Below are 24,220 nucleotides of genomic sequence, written 5' to 3' on the forward strand. Positions count from 1 at the left end.
TGTACCAGAGTGCTGTCTCGTTCTTTCTCTCTTCCCTCCTACTTTCTCATTAATAAATAAAATCTTTAAAAAAAAGAAAGCAATCTAGATAATGATGGGAGACTGGTTTGTTTCTATGATCAAGCTGAGAAGAAAAAATGAGTGCCCTATTTCACAGAATATTAAAACTATACAATATTTACTTCTGAAAGGTCTGGCAATTTTAATAAGTTCAGCCTTTTATCAAACCATTTATTTAGGATTGTTAGGGTTAATTGTATAGATATATACAGGTACAACTTGATCCTATTTACACAACGAAACATGAAATAGTCAAGATATATTTTGAAACAGAACTGTACCTTTAGTTGCCTAAAACAACAAAAAATTGCATAAGTCTATTAAATTTCACACTTATTTTCATTATTTTGTCAAAAGAAGTGTAATCAGTGACCATTCTTAGAACTTTGTAAGTTCAAGATCACTTGTTGGTCAAAAATTAGGTTTGGTCAAGAAACCACTGAAGAATGCCTGTGTATCTATCATAAAAAAGCAATACCTTTATAATTCAGTTGAATATGGGGGAATTCTTTCAAATGGGAAAGATAGCCTGTGACCTGGGGTTAACTTCAGGACTATTAAAAATTACTAAGTTTAGTCAGTAAGGTATATAGAGTAAGTATGTGTTTGGTTACCAATATTTAACAAGAAAAAGAAGGACACTAACTAACAGCAGATGGAAAAGTGCTGGATCTGGATTAATTTAACCAATATTCTTTAGGGTAAATGAATACTTTGAAAGACTTGTAATAGCATGAGTTCATTGAAAAGAGCAGAAAGCCAAATAATCGAACATTTGTCCACAATATATGATATGGGACTCAGCTGAATAACCTAGCAGCACAATTCTAGCTTTACAGAGATAGTTTTCTATTGCAAATGAAGACAACTTTTTTTTTTTTTTTTTTTACATTTTTTGAATTTTGGAAGTAATGGAAACAGTTTTGAACAATGAAATTCACAAAATGGTCATAAGTGTGAATAATTATAAAAAGTAGGCAGATCTGGGATTAGAGTTCTTTAAATAGATCCTGGGTATGGTATCAAAAAATTCTTGAAGTCTAAATTTTTTTCTGGTCTTTGGTTTGATAAAATATTCTGCAAACAAAGAGAAAACTCAGAGTGAATTGAAATAATTTGAGAATAACTACAGGCTGGTGGGAAATGAGTTCCTGGCAGTCCCAGTTTCAGTGAGGCACTTTTAACACATTAAAAACAGCTGTAACAAAACATTTTCTAAATGGCAAGATCAGTCAAAAATGTGATCAGACCTATTTTGCTAAGATGTCAATCAGAGGTGAGAAATCACAATAGCACAGATACAACCTGGATGAGAAAGTGGTTCTCAGAGCTACACAGATGCAAAGTTTCCCCACAGCTCTTTCATTTCTTTTCCTGGGTCTTTTTGACTTCTTAAAGACATTAACTTTTATTTTGTATTCAGTGGGTTTTGGAAGTTCTTGAGGCATGTTTCTACAAGAGGGGCATATTTGAGGTGTCTCACTTCTATAATTTGTACATACCTCAATGTCTACCACAGCATTTTTAGAGTGTGGATACAATTCAGAATGTCCCACTTCCTCTCCAGTGGTTTGATGAAACTGTGATTCAATTATCTGATAATACTAGCCAGTCACAGTGACAAGGAAGCCAAAAATATTGATACTGGACAAGATGTGTCAATGAGTAGATTTGAGGGTGATCTAAGTTGGGGAACACTGTACCTACAAACTGCCAATGCTCATGTAAGTCGAGAGGAGAGGGGCCATCAGAACCTTCTATTAGACTCCATGGTAAGCAGAGTCTTTTCCTATAGTGAGTTACTGTTTAAGTCAATGCCAGAAAGTGAGTAAGGCACTAGGGTAATGCAGCAACACAAAAATCTGAATTTTTTTTTCAAATTGTGTTGGTTTCCCTCCACCCCCGATTTAGGAAATAATTTCTGTAATTACTTAAGGGAGGAATCATTTCTAATTGTTCCTTGTCATAATTTCTTTATTTTAAATTCAATTAAAAATTTTCTCTATTTATTGGATAGAGACAACTAGAAATTGAAAAAGTAAGGGGAGACAGGGAGAAAGACACCTGCAGCACTGCTTTACCATTTACAAAACTTTCCCCCTGTAGATGGGGAGCTCCAACTGAAGTCCTTGCACATTGTAACATATGTGCTCAACCAGGCATGCTACCACCTGCCCCCCCCCGCCATAATTTCTGACATAAACATTCATCAGATAGTCTAAAACTGCTTTTGCTTAGTCTCCCACTCCACCCACCCCCCTTTTTTTTTTAACACACACACACACACACACACACACAATTCCCAGGATACTTGTGGAGAAAATCAAAGCCAGTAGCTTTTTTTGACACAGACAAAATGTCTAAAAGAGAGGAAGGCCACTTTTAGAGGAGTAGAGAAAGCATCCAAATGAATAAGAGAATTCGACAAAATCAAAGACATTTATGGAACTGTCCTGGTTTTTAGCTGCTCAGTGTGGTTTTAGCTACTGAGAAGAGTGGCCTGACTGTCAAAGTCTCCACCTACTAGAACTAAAGCTATTCATGGCACAAAACCCCAGTACTCACTTCCTCACAATACCATTTTGATATGTCTCAGAGGGAAATGGCAATGATGATTTCATGAAGGTTGCCATTTTCTTTTAGGGTGTGCCAAAGGTAGCGACAAGAAAGGAGCCTCATTATACCAAGTCAGCATTTGTTTCACAGGCTTTGAAGAGGCTGGCAAAAGAAAGTGATAAATGAATCCAGGAGGTGACCTGAGAACTAATAATGAAACAGCCATCATTCCTACCTTAGATGCTTTTGCAAATTGCTTTTCTCTGCCCAGTAATGAATTTGGTATCTTTGTCTCCTTATCTTTAGCATTTTCTTTTATTCCTTTTATAAATCATAACCAAGGTCAACTTCTGCTGTAAGTTAGATGACTGGCAAGATAACTCTTACTCCAGGAAGGAATAGATAGGGCAGGAGTAGATAGCATAATGGTTATGCAAAGAAACTCTCATGCCTGAGGCTCTGAAGTCCCAGGTGCAATTTCAGGCACCACCATAAGCCAGAGCTGAATAGTGCTCAGGTAAAAATAAATAAATAAACAAACAATGCTAAGGACTAGATATATAGTAAATATTTAGAGTCCTAGGGGATGATCATTATTCATAAAGTATTTATTAAGAATTTCCCAATCATTCATAAAAAAATTACCACCCATTAAAAACACAGTCTTCTTTACTCCCTGGTTAAATATCCAGCAAAACAATAATTTGAAACAATAAGAACGTTATGTGATTGCTGGATTACCAAGCAAACCCACTGTAGGAGATGTGTGGGTGCCTGCACCACTGTCTTTGCTGTAACAGAAGTCAAGTTTCTAGAAATAAAGTAATTATAGGATTGCTCTTCCATGTTCTGAGAACACACGTTACCATTTCTCCTAAACAGCAATCCTTTACCTAGTATGTAATATTGATGTTATTTATGCCAAAGTGACCCTACAAATTGTCCCATTGAAACAATGATAGCCCAGATCTCCAGCAGGGTTCTTGTGTTGCTATGTTCTTTTCATCCATGTTTGCAACTCAAAGTCCAATTTTTTTTTCTTTTTCAAGGAAGACCTGGTACTGATTATGTCAGGATGCCCACAAGACTACTTCAAGAAAAAAAAAAAAAAAACTCAGAATGCTTAGCATTTATATAGGTCCTTTTGATTTCAAAACAAGTTTTAAATACTTCCTACCATGACGACATCTTCGCGAGGTAGGTGAATATTACTTACTGTCCCTACATTACCAACAGAATCACAAGACCAATGAGTACAGGACTTTATTCAGGGCCAGAGGATTAGGAGCAGCCTTAATTTTGGGCATCCTGATAGCTGCCTGCTCTGGGCCCTGAAGAGGCCATTTCTCTCTCATATAGCAATAGTCTCTATTAGTATAGGGTTGTATATTATATAGATATAAAATGACACACAACATTATAGAATAATAATTCAATATTTTCTCTTAGTAAAATATGTTAAGCACAGTATTTAAGTTGCATTTTTTTCCTGAAAAGCATTTGGTATATTAAATAGCAGAAGGTATATTAAATAGTTCTATAAATGTTGCTGGCATACTCTTAATAGCATAATGATTCTAAAGAAATTAAAATCCAGCAACACACAGAGACCTTTCCTTTATAAAACCACAAACTAAACAAAAATGTTAAAAACTACCTTATTCTCATAATGCCGGCTTAATAGCTTGTTGGGTATTAGCAAGTGGCTATATAATATTTCTAAACTTGAAAGAATACATATTGCTGGCTATAGTTTTAAAATATCAGTTTGGTAGAGGAAAATGCAGTTGAAAGGTGAAAATTAAAGACTGCTATTTCCATTTTGTATGCATTCTAATGAATTCTCAAATAGATTCTCAAAAGATATTATCATACTTGTAACTAATGTTGAGGTGAATATAGTTACTGTTATATAATAGGAACATTTTGTGAGAAGAGAAAATGACACAAAATAAAAGCTCTGGTATTAGATGGAAATGAACAGGAAGGTAAAAAGTATATATATATATTTTCCAGATGTTGGAGAAAGAAGTAAACTGCTCATGCTTAGATGAGTGAATAGGTCTTGGAAATGGTTTACAAGGTTAAATACTTGAATTAGTCTCCTCTCCGGGGCTAAGTCAGCAATTTTCAGAATGGTGTTAAAGGGCTTATCTCATGCTAAACTTTCCAAGAACTGACTTATGGGTCAGCAGAAACCTTCTAAAATGAGAAAGGAAGAGACATCAAATCTGAAAATTTGTATACAAACATAAAAATCAACTTCCAAGCTAAGATGACATTCTCTGTCAGTAACAAATACAAAAGTCATAAATTCAGTGTACTTGCTGCTAAAATACTGTTAGATACTACGTGTTGTCTGGAGGATATTCTTTTAGAAGTGTGCTTTTTCCCTAAAAAAAAGTATAGTAAGTCATTTTTCTCTCCTCAAGTTCTTTTTATAGAAATGAAGCAGGGGCTGTCCTGTCAGTTTGTTCACCCATGTTATACACTTGCAGAGTCCTTCCCACTTGTGTTATAAGTGGCAGTTTTGTTGGAGGGGGGTTTGAGTTTGAACAGACTTGAGCAGTTCGGCTGTTTTGTTGGCTGTAAGCTTCTGGCATACGGGGAGTACCAGTCTCTCTCAAAGACATCCTTAAGTTGCTTGATGATGCTTGTGTTGTTCCTCACATCTGCTTGATTGATAACAAGGCCTGTCCCGGCATTTTGGGTAAAGTCATTCCCCACCCAGTCAAAATTTCCTGCAAGCAAATAAAGGAAAGAATGATTGAGGTCTACTGGGGACTATTATCCATGTAATGCAGCACACAGAATCTACTAAAATACTAAAGAAATACAGAAAATAAACTCAGAACAACAGGAAGACTGAATTGTGTTGACAGCTCGGGGAGAAAAATTCCAAGAAGTCTTACATATGGCATAGTAATATTTGCATATTATTTTGGCATTCTTTTGAGTTTGCTCAACTTGAAACTCCAAACAAGGAGTCTGCTGTTCTTTTTTTGTAAATGTTTTTCTTATTGACATTCACAAGACACACTAAATACAGCAACATTTAAAATATATGAGTATACTTAAAAATCCTGTGAACGATTATTACCCCCTCAAAAAGACAACATGTAGTTCATATGTACAAATGAGGGATCTAATTATATTTCTCAGTAGCTCTCACATTAAGGAATAAGCTGAAGTCAGAGAAGAGTCTTTTCTTAGGTGTAACATATAAGGCACTCATTGCTTGGGCTGTAAGTCTCTTCCCAGTTCCAGAATCAGGCTCCTTGGCATACAGATGAGATAACACTGTGACAGCAGGTTGCCCAGTCAGGTTATCTAGTGTTAGGCAGGGCATTAGTTTGTTAGAGTCCCTGCAATTAAGTTCCACAAACTGGATGGCTGACAGAAATTCATTGGCTGGCAGTCCTGGAAACTAGTTCAAAATCAAGATCCCTTTATGTTGGTTCCTCATGTAATTATCTACTGCAGTCTTTCTCTTTATATTGTTTCTGTTCATATTTATATGAAAATTTCTCCTTTTTATAGGGACACCAGCCAAATTAATCGAGACTCATCCTAATGATCTTACTTTAACTGGATTACCACTGTGCAGGTCCCATCTCCAATTCAGGTCAATGTGCAGAGGTAGGAATTAGGATTTCAACATATGAATTGGAAGGGAAGCAGATTCCAATTCAGAATGGCTAGTAAGGCTGAGATGTGTACCAGAGGGTTTGATCATGCCATGCTTTTTTGAGGGGGCAATAGATAAAAAGGGTTAAACAAATCCACATAATTCCAATGAAGAGAGGGTTCCAATGGGAGAACAAGGGTTTTCCCTCAGTGTGTTTCAGTTCCATTTATCCCATCTTCATTGTCTTTCACTTAACATATACTTGTTGACTGTTTAAACTGAAAATGATGGTGCCTGTCTTCAAGGAGTGAAGGAAGGAAGGAAGTAGAATAATTATAATGTAAAGCATTTGATGGACTATAAGAAGTGTGTGCTTACAGTGCACAAGGAGAAGAGAAAGCAATGTTTAACCTTGGCTATATGTGCCAGAAAAACTAATTTCTTAAAATGCTAATTTTCTTATAATTTCTTAAAATGCTTTGTGAAATCCAATCAAAAGAATGATAATCTATCAAGCTAAGAGATGACTTTCTCCAAATATATATTTGATAAAAAGCATGTTATTTAAAATATACAAATAATCCTTAAACTGAACAATAAGAAAACAAAAAGCCAATTAAAATGGGCCAATGACATTAACAAATATTTCATCAGAGAAGATATATGGAAGATATACTAGGCTGGGAGTGATAGGGTTTTACAGACACTGATCATGTTGAAATGAAAATTTTACCCATGTGTCAAAAACTGTATAGTTAACATTCCCTTCCCAAAATAAACCACATCTTGGTCCAGTTAGAAAAAAAAAAGGAAGATATGTGGGTGACAACATATGAGAAGACACTCCATGTAACATGCCATCAAAGAAATAAAAGTTAAAATTATAGTGAAAGATATTACACACTTATTAGAATGGCCAAATTCATAATAACAGCCTCAGATGCTGGCCAGGATGTAGAGCCATAGGAAGTCTCATCTACTGCTGGAGGAGCCAAGTGGTGCCAAGTGGTGGAGGCACCTTGGAAGACAGTTTGGCAGTTTCTCACAAAACCTAGATTTACTTTTATCATATGACTCAGGAACTCCCAAAGAATTTGCAAACTTAAATCCTCCAAAAAAAAAAAAAAACCTGCACAAGGATGTTTATGGCAACTCGATTCATAATTGCAAAAACTTAGGAGCAGCTAAGATGTTCTTGCAGTAGATGAATGGATAAGTAAGCTGTGGTAAATCCAAACAATCAAAAAATTATTCTACACTAAAAAGAGTTCAGTGTTTGGAGACAAGTTCTTTGGTTTGTCATGAGGGTGGAATCTTCATGCATGATTTGGTACCATTATGAAAGAAGCATTACAAATCCCATCCCTACCCCCCATATGAGGACACAATAAGAAGCTGGCAATCTATCAGACTAGAACCTGGCTGTACCAGAATCTGCAGCTGTTAGTGCTGTGACCTTAGACTTTCTAGCTTCCAGAACCATGAAAAATAAATGACTGTCATTTATAAATAAATAAATAAAGAGCTATTAAGTCTATTAATATTAAGTCTATTAATATCTATTACATGAGATGTGTGAAAAAAGCTATGCGATTACATTTTGGGAAAGACAAAACTATAAGGATATGAAAACAAAATAAGAAAACAAACAAAAAATCTGTGATTTTCAGAGTTATAGGGGAAGGTAGGGTAAATATAGAAAACACAAGGTCAGTGAAAACACTGTGAATCTACCGTAGCTGTTTATGGTATCAAAATATTTATCCAAACTCATTGTAGGTACAATGTGATAAGTGCACCCTAATATAAACTATGGGTCTTGGGTGATACTGATAAGTTAATATTCATTAATTGTGGCAAATATACCCTCTAAGGAGTGCGGTGTCGATAATACTGAAGTTGTGCATGTGTGAGAACAAGAAGTATAATATAAATCTCTGTAATCTTTGTTGTAATCTAAAATTGCACTGAAAAAAGATGAAGTCAATTTAAAAAATGAGAACAGAAAAGTTTCAAATAAATAAGACTCATGTTCAAGCTCCTGGTCCCCACCTATAGAGGAAAAGCTTCACGAGTGGTGGTGCAGGGCTATCGGTGTCTCTCTTTCTCTTTCCCTCTCAATCTCCCCCCTCCTCTCTAAATTTCTTTCTGTTTCTAATAGATAAATAGAATATCTTTAAAAGAATTAAAGCAAAATAAAAAACAATACACAAGATTAATTAATCTAGGAATTGTTATTATTATTTTTTTGAAAGGGTTAACAAAATCAAGAAACCCTTGGCGAGACCACCCCCCCCCAAAGAAAAAGCCGGGAGAGGACTCCATTACCTGAATAGCAAATACAAAAGGGGAAAGATCACAACAGATACCACAGAAATACAGAACATTATGCAAAATTTTCATGAAAAGCTATATGCCACCAAACTAGAGGACCTGGAAGAAATGGATAAATTCCTTGAAACATACAACCTCCCAGCACTGAAAGCTTTCCTTCTATGGTAAGGTATAAGACACAGGTGCCTACTGTCTCCACTACTATTCAACATGGTCTTGGAAGTTCTGTAGCAATCAGACAAGAGAAAGACAATAAAGGGATACAGATTGGAAAAGAGGAAGTCGAACTGTCACTATTCACAGATGATATGGTAGTATATGCAGAAATCTAAAAGAATCCAGGAGGGAACTCCTGAATTATCAAGCAATACAGTAATGTGGCAGGCTACAAAATAAATATACAAAAAACAAGTGGCATTATATGAAAACACCAAATCAGCTGAAGAAATCTAGAAATCAGTTCCATTCACCATAGCAAGAAAAACAATAAAATATCTAGGGATAAACCTAACAAAGGAAGTTAAAGACCTTTATACTGAAAATTATGAGACAATTCTCAATGAAATAGAAAAAGATACAAAGAAATGGAAAGACACCCCATACTCATGGATTTGAAGAACTAACATTGTCAAAAATGACTATTCTACCCAGATCTATATACTGATTTAACACAATCCTTATTAAGGTCCTGCCAAATTTCTTCAAGACAGAAGACCAAAAGTTTATTTGGAAACAGAAAACACCCAGGATAGCGAAAGTAATCCTGCGGGAAAAGAGGAAAAAAAAAAAGGAGGCATTACACTTCTTGACCTCAAATATATTATAGAGCCATGATAATCAAAATGATCTGGTAGTAGACCCAAAACAAACACATAGGCCAGTGGAATAGAACTGAGAGCCCAGAAATCACTCCCTACCTCCAGACCTATGGTCAACTAGTTTTCAACAAGGGCACCCAAAACATCACATGGAAAAAGGAGAGCCTACTCAACAAATGGTGATGGGAAAATTGGGTTGAAAAATGCAGAAGAACTAAAGTGGACCATCAAATTTCATCATATATGCAAGTTAACTCCAAATGCATAAAAGATTTAGAGGTTATATTAGAAACTACCAAATACTGAGAAGAAAAAATAGGCAGAACTCTCTTCCATTTATGTATATATATTTGCAATATCTGGTCCCCTACGCCTACACTGAACTTCTCTGTTCCAGACTCTTGGAAACAGAGTTGGCAGTCAGCTGAGGTAAAGAACAAACACCTCATCACAGACCCCTGCAAGCGTCAACCTGGCTTTGACCTAGCACGTTATGATTGGGCCCTCCTCAATGGCTATTGAACAGGCCATGGCCGGTCCGCCGCTATGTTCCATCGCTGGGGAGCCAGAGACGACCCAAACTGCCCCTGCGGCTACAGACAGACTATGACCCACATAGTCAACGACTGCCATCTCTCCAGATTCAAAGGAGGTCTCGAAACTTTACATCAGGCTCAACCTGACACTGCTGACTGGCTACGGAAGAAGGGCAAATGCTAGAAGAAGAAAATATCTTTACTGATTCAATTCCAACTTCAACGAATACAAAAGCAAAAATAGACCAATAGGACTACATAAAACTGAAAAGCTGAACTAGAAATACCAAAGGAGATCACCTGGGACCACAATAAGGCAGCACTAGAATGACTTCAGAAACCCACAGATTCACTGGTAAGTGCAAACATGTGTGGCTCATAGAGAGGGGCCTAAGGAAAGAGTGAGCGGCTGGTAACAGTCTGGCAGTTTACCAGTTGAGGCACCACCTCCAGTCTGTTTTACCAAAAAAAAAAAAAAAAGACTGCTTAAGGGAGGAGAGGAATCCCCTAAGATTCACCAAATGCAACTGTTAGTCTCCAACTATCACCAAGCCTTCCCTGAAAGAAGTTCTGAAAGGTCTCCTATAAACAGTCAGACCACCATAAATCTGCCATATATCAGAACACTTTAAAAATCTACAATAATGGCATTAAGTTATCTTCAATCTATGATATCAATAAATTTCAATGGCCTGATTTCACCTATTAAAAGCCACAGAGTAGGGAGATGGATCAGAAAACACAACCCAACAATATGTTGTCTACAGGAAACCCACCTAACTCAACAAGACAAACACAGACTCAAAGTGAAAGGATGGAAAATTATCAAACAAGCCAATGGCCTACAGAAAAGGGCAGGAACAGCTATTCTCATATCTGACATGATAGACTTTAAAATAAAATTAAAATATATAGGGATGGACATTACTTAATGCTCAGAAGATCAGTCAACCAAGAGGACTTAAGAATTATTAACATCTATGCACCCAATGAGAAGCCATCTAAATATATCAAACATCTACTGAAATAGCTACAGCAATATATTAACAGCAACACAGTCATAGTAGGGGACTTCAGCATCCTACTCTCTCATCTTGATATATCATCCAGGCAGAAAATCAATAAAGACTTAAATCAATAAAATCAATAAAGACTCCTTATGGGAGCTAAATGAGAAGATAGATAAGCTAGAGCTATTGGACATTTTCATAGTCATTCACCCCAAGAAACTGGAATACACATTCTACTCAAGTTCACATGGGTCATTCTCAAGGATAGACCATATATTAGGCCACAAAGACAGCATCAGCAAATTAAAGAACATTGAAATAATCCCAAGCATTTTCTCAGACCACAGTGGATTAAACTAACACTTAACAATAAACAAAAGATTAGTAATAGCCCCAAAATGTGGAAGCTCAAGAGTAAACTACTCAACAACTACTGGGTCAAAGAGGAAATAAAGGAAGAAATCAAAAGCTTTCGAGAGTTCAATGAAGATGAAGATACAAGCTATCAAAATATTTGGGACACAGCTAAGGCAGTACTGAGAGGGAAGTTCACAGCCTTACAAGCACACATTAGGAAACAAGAAAAAGCACAAGTAAACAGTCTGATTGCACACCTTAAAGTCCTAGAAGAAGAAGAACAAAGGAACCCTAAAGTAAGCAGAAGGACAGAATCACTAAAGTTAGGACAGAAATAAATAACACCGAAGAGAAGAAAACCATACAAAAGATCAATGAAAGAAAATGTTGGTTCTTCAAAAGAGTGAACAAAATTGACAAACCTTTAGCCAGACTCTCAAAACAAAAAAGGGAGAAGACCCAAATAAATTGAATCATAAACAAAAGCGGAGGTACCACAACAGACACTGTAGAAATTCAACATATCATGTGAGGCTTCTATGAACTACTATATGCCACTAAGCTAGAGAACCTGGAAGAAATGGCTGGTTGCTTAGATAACCTACAAACTTCAAAATTAAATAAAGAGTAACCAGATAACATGATCAGGCCCATCACAGTCAGTGAAATTGAAAGAGTTATCAAAAACCTTCCCAAGAATAAAAGTCTTGGACCAGATGGTTTTACAAGTGAATTCTACAAAACTTTCAAGTAGGCGTTAGTACCTCTACTTTTAAAAGTCTTCCAGAAGATTGAAGACACAGGAATAATTCCTTCCAGCTTCCATGAAGCCAACATCACTCTGATACCAAAAGCAGACATGGATACAACCAAAAAAGAAAACTACAGACCAATATCTCTGATGAACATAGATGCTAAAATACTAAACAAAATTCCAGCCAAGAGGATACAGCAATATATTACAAAGATTGTTCATCAGGGGTGGAGTCAAGATGGCGACTTTGGAGCCACAGTTGCCATGAGTTCCAAGAGGCAGGAGCTTGCAATCCAGAATCTGCTGCATAGGGTAGGATACTGGGCTGTCTGTAAGAGGGTGAACATGGGCTGGTCAGAGTGACAGCCCCATAACTCTCTCTTGGACTGACAAACAGAGGTTGGGGGACAAAGGAAAATCCTTTATTTCTGAGCTTAGCCCCCCACCCCCATCACCCCAGTACCAGCCTGCAGGGGCAGTGCAGTCTCTCTTAGCAGGCTCCCTGCTGAGCTATTTTCTTTACCAAGATCCTGGCTCACCAGGGGTTTCATTGCAACCCTCTTCCTTTAACTTCTCTCTCTTTTTTTAAGTACCTGGGGCTCTATTTGAGTGACAAAACACCTGACCTATCAGAGCCTCATCCCTGCCTGGGAAAGATACCTGGAGTTTTTTTTTTTTGTATACTTCTCACAGTTGGCTGTCTTTGCTCAGGAAGCCAATCAAGCACTCCAAGCCACAGACTGACTGTTAGGGTTTTCTTTTTTTTTCTTTTTTTATTTTATTATTTTTTTTTATTTAAGAAAGGATTAATTAACAAAACCATAGGGTAGGAGGGGTATAACTCCACACAATTCCCACCAAGGGTTTTCTACTCTATTTTATTACTAATGTTATTATATACACATATCCATTTTTTTTCTTTTTTTTCTAAATTTATCTCTTTATTGGGGAATTAATGTTTTACATTCAACAGTAAATACAATAGTTTTTACATGCATAACATTCCCCAGATTCCCACTTAACAATACAACCCCCACTATGTCATTTATCATCTTTCATGGACCTGTATTCTCCCCACCCACCCACCTCAGAGTCTTTTACTTTGGTGTAATACGCCAATTCCATTTCAGGTTCTACTTGTGTTTTCTTTTCTGATCTTGTTTTTCAACTTCTGCCTATTATCCCATATTCATCCTTCTGTTTCTGACTTATTTCACTCAACATGATTTTTTCAAGGTCCATCCAAGATCGGCTGAAAACAGTGAAGTCACCATTTTTTTTTACAGCTGAGTAGTATTCCATTGTGTATATATACCACTATTTGCTCAGCTACTCATCTGTTGTTGGACACCTGGGTTGCTTCCAGATTTTGGCTATTACAAATTGTGCTGCCAAGAACATATGTGTACACAGATCTTTTGGGATGGATGTGTTGGGTTCCTTAGGATATATCCCCAGGAGAGGAATTACAGAGTCAGAGGTAGGTCCATTTCTAGCCTTCTGAGAGTTCTCCAGACTGTTCTTCACAGAGGTTGGACCAATTTACATTCCCATCAGCAGTGCAGGAGGGTTCCTTTGACGCCACAACCTCTGCAGCATTTGCTGCTGTTCCCTTTTCTGATGTATGACATTCTCACAGGAGTGAAGTGGTATCTCATTGTTGTCTTGATTTGCATTTCTCTGACAATCAGAGACTTGGAGCATTTTTTCATGTGTTTCTTGGCCTTTTGGATCTCTTCTGTGGTGAATACTCTGTCCAAGTTCTCCCCCCATTTTTGGATGAGGTTATTTGTTGTCTTGTTGTTGAGTTTGGCAAGCTTTTTATGTAAGTTGGTTATTAAACTCTTATCTGATGTATGGCATGTAAAGATCTTCTCCCATTCTTTGGCGGGTCTCTTGGTTTGGGTAGTGGTTTCTTTTGCTGTGAAGAAACTTTTTAATTTGATATAGTCCCATAGGTTTATACTTGCCTTAGTCTTCTTTGTAATTGGATTTGTTTCATTGAAAATGTCTTTAAAATGTATGCGGAAAAGAGTTCTGCCAATATTTTCTTCTAAGTATCTGATAGTTTGTGGTCTAACATCCAAGTCCTTGATCCACTTGGAATTTACTTATGTATTTGGTGAAATACAATGATTCAGTTTCATTCTTCTGCATGTTTCAACCCATTGTTTCCAACACCATTTGTTGAAGAGACTCTGCTTTCTCCATGTAATAGTCTGGGCCCCATTTGTAAAAGATTAGATGTCCATAGGTGTGGGGCCTCATTTCTGGGCTCTCAATTCTATTCCATTGGTCAGTGTGTCTGTTCATGTTCAAGTACCAAGCAGTTTTGATGACAATGGCCCTATAATACAGTTTGAGATCTGGCAGTGTGATGCCTCCAGTTCTGTTCTTTCTTCTCAAGATGGTTTTGGCAATTCTAGGTCTTTTCTGGTTCCAGATAAACATTTGTAGCATTTTTTCTATTCTCCTAAAAAATGTGCTTGGGATCTTGATGGGGATAGCATTAAATTTGTAGATGGCTCTGGGTAATATACTCATTTTGATGATGTTAATTCTTTCAACCAATGAACATGGAATATCTTTCCACTTCTTTGTGTCTTTTTCAGTTTCTTTGAGTAGTGACTCATAGTTTTCAGTATACAAGTCTTTCACTTCTTTGGTTAGGTTTACTCCTAGATATTTTATTGTTTTGTTGCTATAGTAAAAGGAATTGATTTCTGGATTTCAATTTCTTCTAACTTAGTGTTTGCATAGAGGATTGCCACTGACTTTTGAATGTTAATTTTATAGCCTGACACCTTACTGTATTGCCTGATGATTTCCAAAAGCTTCTTGCTGGATTCCTTAGGTTTTTCCATGTATACTATCATGCTATCTGCAAATAGGGAGAGTTTGACTTCTTTTCTTCCAATCTGTATCCCTTGAATTCCTTGCTCCTGCCTGATTGCTATGGCAAGAACTTCCAACACTATGTTGAATAGTAATGGTGATAGTGGGCAGCCCTGTCTAGTACCTGATCTGAGTGGAAATACTTCCAGTTTTTCACCATTGAGTATGATGTTGGCTGTAGGTTTACTATATATAGACTCCACTATCTTCAGGAATTTTCCATCTATTCCCATTTTTTGTAGTGTTTTGATCATAAAGGGATGTTGTATTTTGTCAAAGGCTTTCTCTGCGTCTATTGATATGACCATGTGGTTTTTGGTCTTGCTTTTATTGATGTGGTGGATCACAATGATTGATTTATGTATATTAAACCAACCTTGCATGCCTGGGATAAATCCCACTTGGTCATGATCAACAATCATTTTGATATACTGCTGTATCCGGTTGGCTAGAATTTTGTTCAATATTTTCGCATCTATGTTCATCAGAGATATTGGTCTGTAGTTTTCTTTTTTGGTTGTGTCCCTGTCTGCTTTTGGTATCAGGGTGATGTTGGCTTCATAGAAGCTGACAGGGAGTATTCCAGTGTATTCAATCTTCTGGAAGACTTTTAAGTAGAGGTATTAGTTCTTCTTTGAAGGTTTTGTAGAATTCATTTTAAAACCATCTGGTCCAGGACTTTTATTTTGGGGGAGATTTTTGATAACTGTTTCAATTTCATTGGCTGTGATGGGCCTGTTCTTGTTATCCACTTCCTCTTTACTTAGTTTTTTTCTTTTTTTTTAAATAATTTATTTCTTTATTAGGGAATTGATGTTTTACATTCAACAGTAAATACAATAGTTTGTACATGCATAACATTCCCCAGATTCCCATTTAACAATACAACCCCCACTATGTCATTCATCATCTTTCATGGACCGTTATTCTCCCCATCCACCCACCCACCCCAGAGTCTTTTACTTTGGTGTAATACTCCAATTCCATTTCAGGTTCGACTTGTGTTTTCTTTTCTAATCTTGTTTTTCAACTTCGGCCTGAGAGTGAGATCATCCCATATTCATCCTTCAGTTTCTGACTTATTTCACTCAACATGATTTTTTCAAGGTCCATCCAAGATCGGCTGAAAACAGTGAAGTCACCATTTTTTATAGCTGAGTAGTATTCCATTGTGTATATATACCACTATTTGCTCAGCCACTCATCTCTTGTTGGACACCTGGTTTGCTTTCAGGTTTTGGCTATTACAAATTGTGCTGCCAAGAACATATGTGTACACAGATCTTTTGGGATGGTTGTGTTGGGTTCCTTAGGATATATCCCCAGGAGGGGAATTGCAGGGTCATAGGGTAGGTCCATTTCTAGCCTTCTGAGAGTTCTCCAGACTGTTCTTCACAGAGGTTGGACCAATTGACATTCCCACCAGCAGTGCAGGAGGGTTCCTTTGACCCCACACCCTCTCCAGCATTTGCTGCTGTTCCCTTTTCTGATGTATGACATTCTCACAGGAGTGAAGTGGTATCTCATTGTTGTCTTGATTTGCATTTCTCTGACAATCAGAGACTTGGAGCATTTTTTCATGTGTTTCTTGGCCTTTTGGATCTCTTCTGTGGTGAATATTCTGTCCATGTCCTCCCCCCATTTTTGGATGGGGTTATTTGTTGTCTTGTTGTTGAGTCTTGCAAGCTTTTTATGTAAGTTGGTTATTAAACTCTTATCTGATGTATGGCATGTAAAGATCTTCTCCCATTCTGTGAGGGGTCTCTTGGTTTCTATAGTGGTTTCTTTTGCTATGAAGAAGCTTTTTAATTTGATGTAGTCCCATAGGTTTATACTTGCCTTAGTCTTCCTTGTAATTGGATTCGTTTCATTGAAAATGTCTTTAAAATGTATGCGGAAAAGAGTTCTGCCAATATTTTCCTCTAAGTATCTGATAGTTTCTGGTCTAACATCCAAGTCCTTGATCCACTTGGAATTTACTTTTGTATTTGGTGAAATACAATGATTCAGTTTCATTCTTCTGCATGATTCAACCCATTGTTTCCAGCACCATTTGTTGAAGACACTCTGCTTTCCCCATGTAATAGTCTGGGCCCCTTTGTCAAAGATTAGATGTCCATACGTGTGGGGCCTCATTTCTGGGCTCTCAATTCTATTCCACTGGTCAGTGTGTCTGTTCATGTTCCAGTACCAAGCAGTTTTGATGACAATGGCCCTATAATACAGTTTGAGATCTGGGAGTGTGATGCCTCCAGTTCTGTTCTTGTTTCTCAAGATTGTTTTGGCAATTCTAGGTCTTTTATGGTTCCAGATAAACATTTGTAGCATTTTTTCTATTCTCCTAAAAAATGTGCTTGGGATCTTGATGGGGATAGCATTAAATTTGTAGATGGCTCTGGGTAATATATTCATTTTGATGATGTTAATTCTTCCAACCCATGAACTTGGAATATCTTTCCACTTCTTTGTGTCTTTTTCAATTTCTTTGAGTAGTGACTCATAGTTTTCAGTATACAAGTCTTTCACTTCTTTGGTTAGGTTTACTCCTAGATATTTTATTTTTTTTGTTGCTATAGAAAAAGGAACTGATTTCTGCATTTCAATTTCTTCTAACTTAGTGTTTGCATAGAGGAATGCCACTGACTTTTGAATGTTAATTTTATAGCCTGACACCTTACTGTATTGCCTGATGATTTCCAAAAGCTTCTTGCTGGATTCCTTAGGTTTTTCCATGTATACTATCATGTCATCTGCAAATAAGGAGAGTTTGACTTCTTCTCTTCCAATCTGTATGCCTTTAATTCCTTGCTCCTGCCTGATTGCTATGGCAAGAACTTCCAACACTATATTGAATAGTAATGGTGATAGTGGGCATCCCTGTCTAGTACCTGATCTGAGGGGAAATGCTTCCAGTTTTTCACCATTGAGTATGATGTTGGCTATAGGTTTGCTATATATAGACTCCACTATCTTCAGGAATTTTCCATCTATTCCCATTTTTTGTAGTGTTTTGATCATAAAGGGATGTTGTATTTAGTCAAAGGCTTTCTCTGCATCTATTGATATGACCATATGGTTTTTGGTCTTGCTTTTGTTGATGTGGTGTGTCACATGGATTGATTTACGTATATGAAACCAACCTTGCATGCCTGGGATAAACCCCACTTGGTCATGATGAACAATCTTTTTGATATACTGCTGTATCCAGTTGGTTAGAATTTTGTTCAATATTTTCGCATCTATGTTCATCAGAGATATTGGTCTGTAGTTTTCTTTTTTGGTTGTGTCCCTGCCTGTTTTTGGTATCAGGGTGATGTTGGCTTCATAGAAGCTGGCAGGGAGTATTCCAGTGTCTTCAATCTTCTGGAAGACTTTTAAAAGTAGAGGTATTAGTTCTTCTTTGAAGGCTTTGTAGAATTCATTTGTAAAACCATCTGGTCCAGGACTTTTATTTTTGGGAAGATTTTTGATAACTGTTTCAATTTCATTAGCTGTGATGGGCCTGTTCATGTTATCTACTTCCTCTTTACTTAGTTTTGGAAGTTGGTAGGTATCTAGGAAATCATTCATTTCTTCCAGGTTCTCTAGCTTGGTGGCATATAGTTGTTCATAGAAGCCTCGCATGATATGTTGAATTTCTGCAGTGTCTGTTGTGATATCTCCTCTTTCATTTACTATCCGATTTATTTGGGTCTTCTCCCTTTTTTGTTTTGTGAGTCTGGCTAAAGGTTTGTCGATTTTGTTTACTCTTTCGAAGAACCAACATTTACTTTCATTGATCTTTTGTATGGTTTTCCTATTCTCAATGTTATTTATTTCTGCCCTAACTTTAGTGATTTCTGTCCTTCTGGTTGCTTTAGGATTCCTTTGTTGTTCTTCTTCTAGGTCTTTAAGATGTGCAATCAGGCTGTTTGTTTGTGCCTTTTCTTGTTTCCTAATGTGTGCTTGTATAGCTATGAACTTCCCTCTTAGGACTGCTTTAGCTGTGTCCCAAATATTTTGATAGCTTGTGTCTTCATTTTCATTGAACTCTCGAAACATTTTGATTTCTTCCTTGATTTCCTCTTTGACCCAGAAGTTGTTAAGAAGTGTACTGTTGAGCTTCCACATTTTGGGACTGTTACTAACCTTTTGTTGATTGTTAAATGTTAGTTTAATTCCACTGTGGTCTGAGAAGATGCTTGGGATGATTTCAGTGCTCTTGAATTGGCTGATGCTGTCTTTGTGGCCTAACATATGGTCTATCCTTGAGAATGATCCATGTGGATTTGAGTAAAATGTGTATTCCAGTTTCTTGGCATGAATGACTCTGAAAATGTCCAATAGTTCTAGTTTATCTATCTCTTCATTTAGCTCCCTTACGTCTTTACTGATTTTCTTCCTGGATGATCTGTCAAGTTGAGATAGTGGGGTGTTGAAGTCCCCTACTATGATTGTGTTACTGTTAATATATTGCTGTAGCTCTTTCAGTAGAAGTTGGATGTATTTAGATGGCTTCTCATTGGGTGCATAGATATTAATAATTGTTAAGTCCTCTTGATTGACTGATCCTCTGAGCATTAAGTAGTGTCCATTCCTATCTTTTTTAATCTTATCTATTTTAAAGTCTATCATGTCAGATATGAGAATAGCTGTTCCTGCCCTTTTTTTGTGGACCATTGGCTTGTATGATAGTTTTCCATCCTTTTACTTTAAGTGTGTTTGTCTTGTTGAGTAGGTGGGTTTCCCGTAGACAGCATATTGTTGGGTTGTGCTTTCTGATCCATCTCCCTACTCTGTGTCTTTTAATAGGTGAATTCAGGCCATTGACATTTATTGATATCAAGGATTGAAGATATTTTAATGCCATTCTTGTAGAGTTTTAGAATGTTTTGATATATGTCCTATTTGTGGTGGTCTAGTTGTTTATAGGAGACCTTTCAGAAATTCTTTCAGGGCAGGCTTGGTGATGGTTGCTTCCTTCAACTGTTGCTTGTCTGAGAAGGTTTTGATGCTTCCATCTAGTCTGAATGACAGTCTAGCAGGATATAGTATTCTTGGCTGAAGGCCTTTCTCATTGAGCACTCGATAGATATCTTGCCATTCTCTTCTGGCCTGTAGTGTTTTATGGAGAAGTCTGCTGCTAATCTTATGGGTTTTCCTTTATAGGTGACTCTTTGTTTTTCTCTTGCACCCTTCAGGATCCTTTTTTTATCCATATTCCTTTCCATTCTAAGTATGACATGTCTTGGTGTCTTTAGGTCTGGGTTAATTCTGTTTGGGACCCTCTGGGCTTCTTGAATTTTTATGTCTTTGATTTTGTCTAGACTAGAGAAATTTTCAGCTATTATGGCCTGGAAAATGCTTTCTTCCTCTCCTTCTCTTTCTTCCTCTTGTATGCCAATAATGCATATATTGTTTCTTTTGAAGTCATCCCATAGGACTCTGTTGTTGTTTTCAGCATCTCTTAATCTCTTTTTGAGATCTCTTACTTCTTTTTTAGTTGTCTCTAATTCATTCTCAATCTTGCTAATTCTGTCTTCAGCCTCATAGATTCTATTCTTTCTGCCCTCTACTGCTTTCTGGAGTTCATCTATTTTGTTGCCCTGCTCTGATACTGTTTTAGCTTGTTCAGCTAGTTGCCTTCTTAGCTCAGCTATTTCAGCTTTCAACTCTCTAATAACCATGAGATAATTAGTATTTTCTTCCATATTCTCATTTGTTGTTCCTGCATTTCTGATTACAGTTTTTTCAAATTCTTTACTCACTCCTGTTATTATTTCTTTAGCTAATGTTTGGATGTTGAACTCTTTATTTTGTGCTTCACCCTCTGGAGGACTTTTAGCTGGACTCTTGTCCTGGTTCGATTCTCCAATATTTTTTCTTGTTGTTTTAACCATTTTATATAACATGTTATGACTTCCCTTTATCAGTACTTTTCAAATTATTGATCACTATTGCCTGGATTGACTTGTGTCTAAGTAAGTTAATTAAAGGGTTTACAGTGGTGGAAGTTAACAGTTATTTCAATCCCTGAGTTGGAGGTCAGTGGTGTAAAAGTCTCTTTTTTTTTTTCTTCCCTGTAGGCTATGGTAGCCTGAGGGCTTTTAAACTATCAATAGGTTTCTTAGCTTAATCACTGACTCCTGACCAAGAGATAAAGCAGGGTTTGGCAGAGATAATCCAGTGGTTATGCAAAGAGACTTTCACAGCCCCTCAGCTATGCCACTCAGGTATAGGTCTTCTCCTGAGTTTCCTGGTTAGATCTCTGTCCCCTGGTGTCCCTTCCTGTTGCTGCTTCAGATTCTGAGGGTAGTAGCAATGGAGACTCAGAGTTGCACTTGGTGAGTCTCTGGGGATTCCTCTCCTCCCTTAAGCTGTCCCCTTGTTGGTGGAGCAGACTGGAGGTGGTGTCTTAACTGATAAACTGCTGAACTGTTAGCAGTCACTTAATCTCTCCTTAGGCTCCTCTCTCCTCTCTGTCACCAGCCACATGTGTTTGTACTCACCGGTGATTTAGTGGGTTCCTGTGGTCATTCTAGTCCTGTCTTGTTTCGGTCCCGGGTGGTCTCCTTTGGTATTCCTAGTTGATCCAGGTGAGGAGAGGAGAGGAGAGGAGAGGAGAGGAGAGGCGAGGAGAGGACAGAAAGCGATCTGCTGCTCGTAGCTCTGCCTCCAGAAATCATCTCACATATACCTTTTCCATCTACTTTCCTCAGGTTGACCAAAATAAACCGTTGTTGTCTTTTCCATTGCTAGGTGACTGGATGTCCTATCCATTGTGAGAGGAATTTGTTTCTTTCTACCTTTTCTTTCTACTCTCTTTTTTCCCTTCTCTTAGCTAATTAAAAAAAAAAAAAGATTGTTCATCATGACCAAGTGGGCTTTATCCCAGGCATGCAAGGTTAGTTTAATAAACATAAATCAATCAACATGATCCACCACATCAATAAAAGCAAGACCAAAAACCACATGGTCATATCAATAGACACAGAGAAAGCCTTTGACAAAATACAACATCCCTTTATGATCAAAACACTACAAAAAATGGGAATAGATGGAAAATTCCTGAAGATAGTGGAGTCTATATATAGCAAACCTACAGCCAACATCATACTCAATGGTGAAAAACTGGAAGCATTTCCATTCTGATCAGGTACTAGACAGGGCTGCCCACTATCACCATTACTATTCAACATAGTGTTGGAAGTTCTTGCCATAGCAATCAGGCAGGAGCAAGGAATTCAAGGGATACAGATTGGAAGAGAAGAAGTCAAACTCTCCCTATTTGCAGATAGCATGATAGTATACATGGAAAAACCTAAGGAATCCAGCAAGAAGCTTTTGGATATCATCAGGCAATACAGTAATGTGTCAGGCTATAAAATTAACATTCAAAAGTCAGTGGACACGAGCCCCATGGACTCGAGCCCCTTGGAATATACCTAAAACAGACCTACCATTTTTTTGAAAAATTGAGACTCTAAATCTCAACTCCTATAGATTCTTGCATTTAGTTTCCTGATTATTTAACAATTTGTTCTGCTTTATATTTTGATGTTCTATCAGCTACCAAGTTTCAGACGCTACCATGATGCCAATTTGACTTCCCTGGGCAAAAGACCTCACCCATGTACCCTGGAATCCCACCTCCCCAGAGCTCTGCCTCACTAGGGAAAGAGAGTGATAGGATGGGAGTATGGATCGCCCTGCCAACACCCATGTTTAGCAGAGAAATAATTATAGAAGCCAGACCTTCTTCCTTCTGTGCCCCATAATAATACTCTCAGAGGGATAAAGAATAGGAAAGCTTTCAAGGGAGGGTATGGGATATGGAGCTCTGGTGGTGGGAATAGTGTGGAATTGTACCCCCTCTTATCCTATGATCTTGTCAATATTTCTATTTCATAAATAAATTAAAAAAAAAGAAACAAACCAAAAAAAAAAAAAAAAAGAAACAAAAAAATAACCAGAACTCAAAACAAACATACCAAAAACAAACAGAAGGACAAATAAGTATTGAAAAATGGGCAGGGGGAGATATAAGGAGAATATTTTCCATAGAAGAGATCCCAAGGGCCAACAGCCATATGAAAAAATTCTCAAGAGTCATTGATGGTCAAGGAAATGCAAAAAAAAAAAAATGACAATGAGATACCACTTCACACCTATGAAAATGCCACACAATAAGACAGAAAACACTGACTGTTGGAATGGCTATCTTTGCTACACTGCTGGTGGGGATGTAAATTGGTCCAGCCCTGTGGAAAATAGTCTGGAGATTCATCAGAACTGTAGAAAATGGATTTACATTCTTCTTCTTCTTCTAGCATTTGCCCTTCTTCCGTAGCCAGTCAACAGTGTCAGGTTGAGCCTGAGGTAAAGTTTTGAGACCTCCTTTGAATCTAGAGAGGTGGCAGTCATTGGCTTACATTATGACCCAAGAATTCCTTTCTTAGGGATTTTCCCTGGAAAAACAAAAACTTCTAAAGGGCTTCAGGGGGTAAGGGGATTTAGGCAGCCTGTGAGCAAGACCTAGATCTTTCTCCATTCATTTGCACAGTTAATTCATTTCATATTTTATGGTCCAAGCTTCCTCATTTCTAAATGTTAAGTCACTCTTCCTATTGGTAATGCTACTAAGAGAATTGAGTAAGATAGAAATCATTTATAAAGTATATATATATATATGTTAGTCTTGGAAAAATATACATTCAATTTCTTTCCTTGCACACACAGGTCTTTCTTCCACTGTCCTCCCATCTCTCTCTCTCTCCCTCTCCCCCCTTTCCAGGGTTTATTTGCTGTGGCTTCATATCTGCTCCCAGTGATATCTCTTTTTTTTTCTTTCTTTTGTTAGATAGAAGGTGCGAAGCACACATAGAGAGAGAGAGAAACACAGAGGAATACTACAACTATAGCACTGTTTCACTATTAAAAAATATTTATTTATTTATTATTGGATAGAGAGGGAAAGAGACACCTTCAGCCACTTCATGAAGCTTCACCACCTTCACCACTCATGAAGCTTTTCTCCAGCAGGTGGGGATCAGCAGCTTAACCAAGGTCCCTGAGCACTGTAATGTGTGCATTTAGCCAGGTGTGCCACCAGCTGGTCCACTGTTCCATTATTCATGAAGTGTCCCTCTCCACAGTGTTCCCATATGGTGGTCGAGGCACTGAATTCAGGTAGCATGTAGTAAAGCATATATTCTATCCAGTGAGTCAATTCCTGGCCCCAAAGTTGCTCTCTTTCTTTGAAGACTATGTTCTTTACTATATAAAGCTGTGTA

The 24,220-nt window shown here is 37.4% G+C and overlaps 1 protein-coding gene across 3 annotated transcripts in view; it reads right to left on the reverse strand.

Moving 5' to 3' along the window:
• Positions 1 to 2,342: 2,342 nt before the first annotated feature.
• The window catches only part of PLD5 (phospholipase D family member 5), a 484,123-nt gene continuing 462,245 nt past the window's right edge, over positions 2,343 to 24,220 (reverse strand). For 2 of the 3 annotated variants that reach the window (XM_007535606.2, XM_007535607.2), the window contains exon 10: positions 2,343 to 5,357. In XM_007535606.2, coding sequence (XP_007535668.1) covers positions 5,101 to 5,357 — 257 coding nt within the window. In that variant the 3' untranslated portion in view covers positions 2,343 to 5,100. The remainder of the gene's footprint in view (positions 5,358 to 24,220) is intronic. The other variant, XM_060192042.1, reaches the window with a different exon arrangement.

This window comes from Erinaceus europaeus, chromosome 6, assembly GCF_950295315.1.
Source record: "Erinaceus europaeus chromosome 6, mEriEur2.1, whole genome shotgun sequence".
NCBI lineage: Eukaryota > Metazoa > Chordata > Mammalia > Eulipotyphla > Erinaceidae > Erinaceus > Erinaceus europaeus.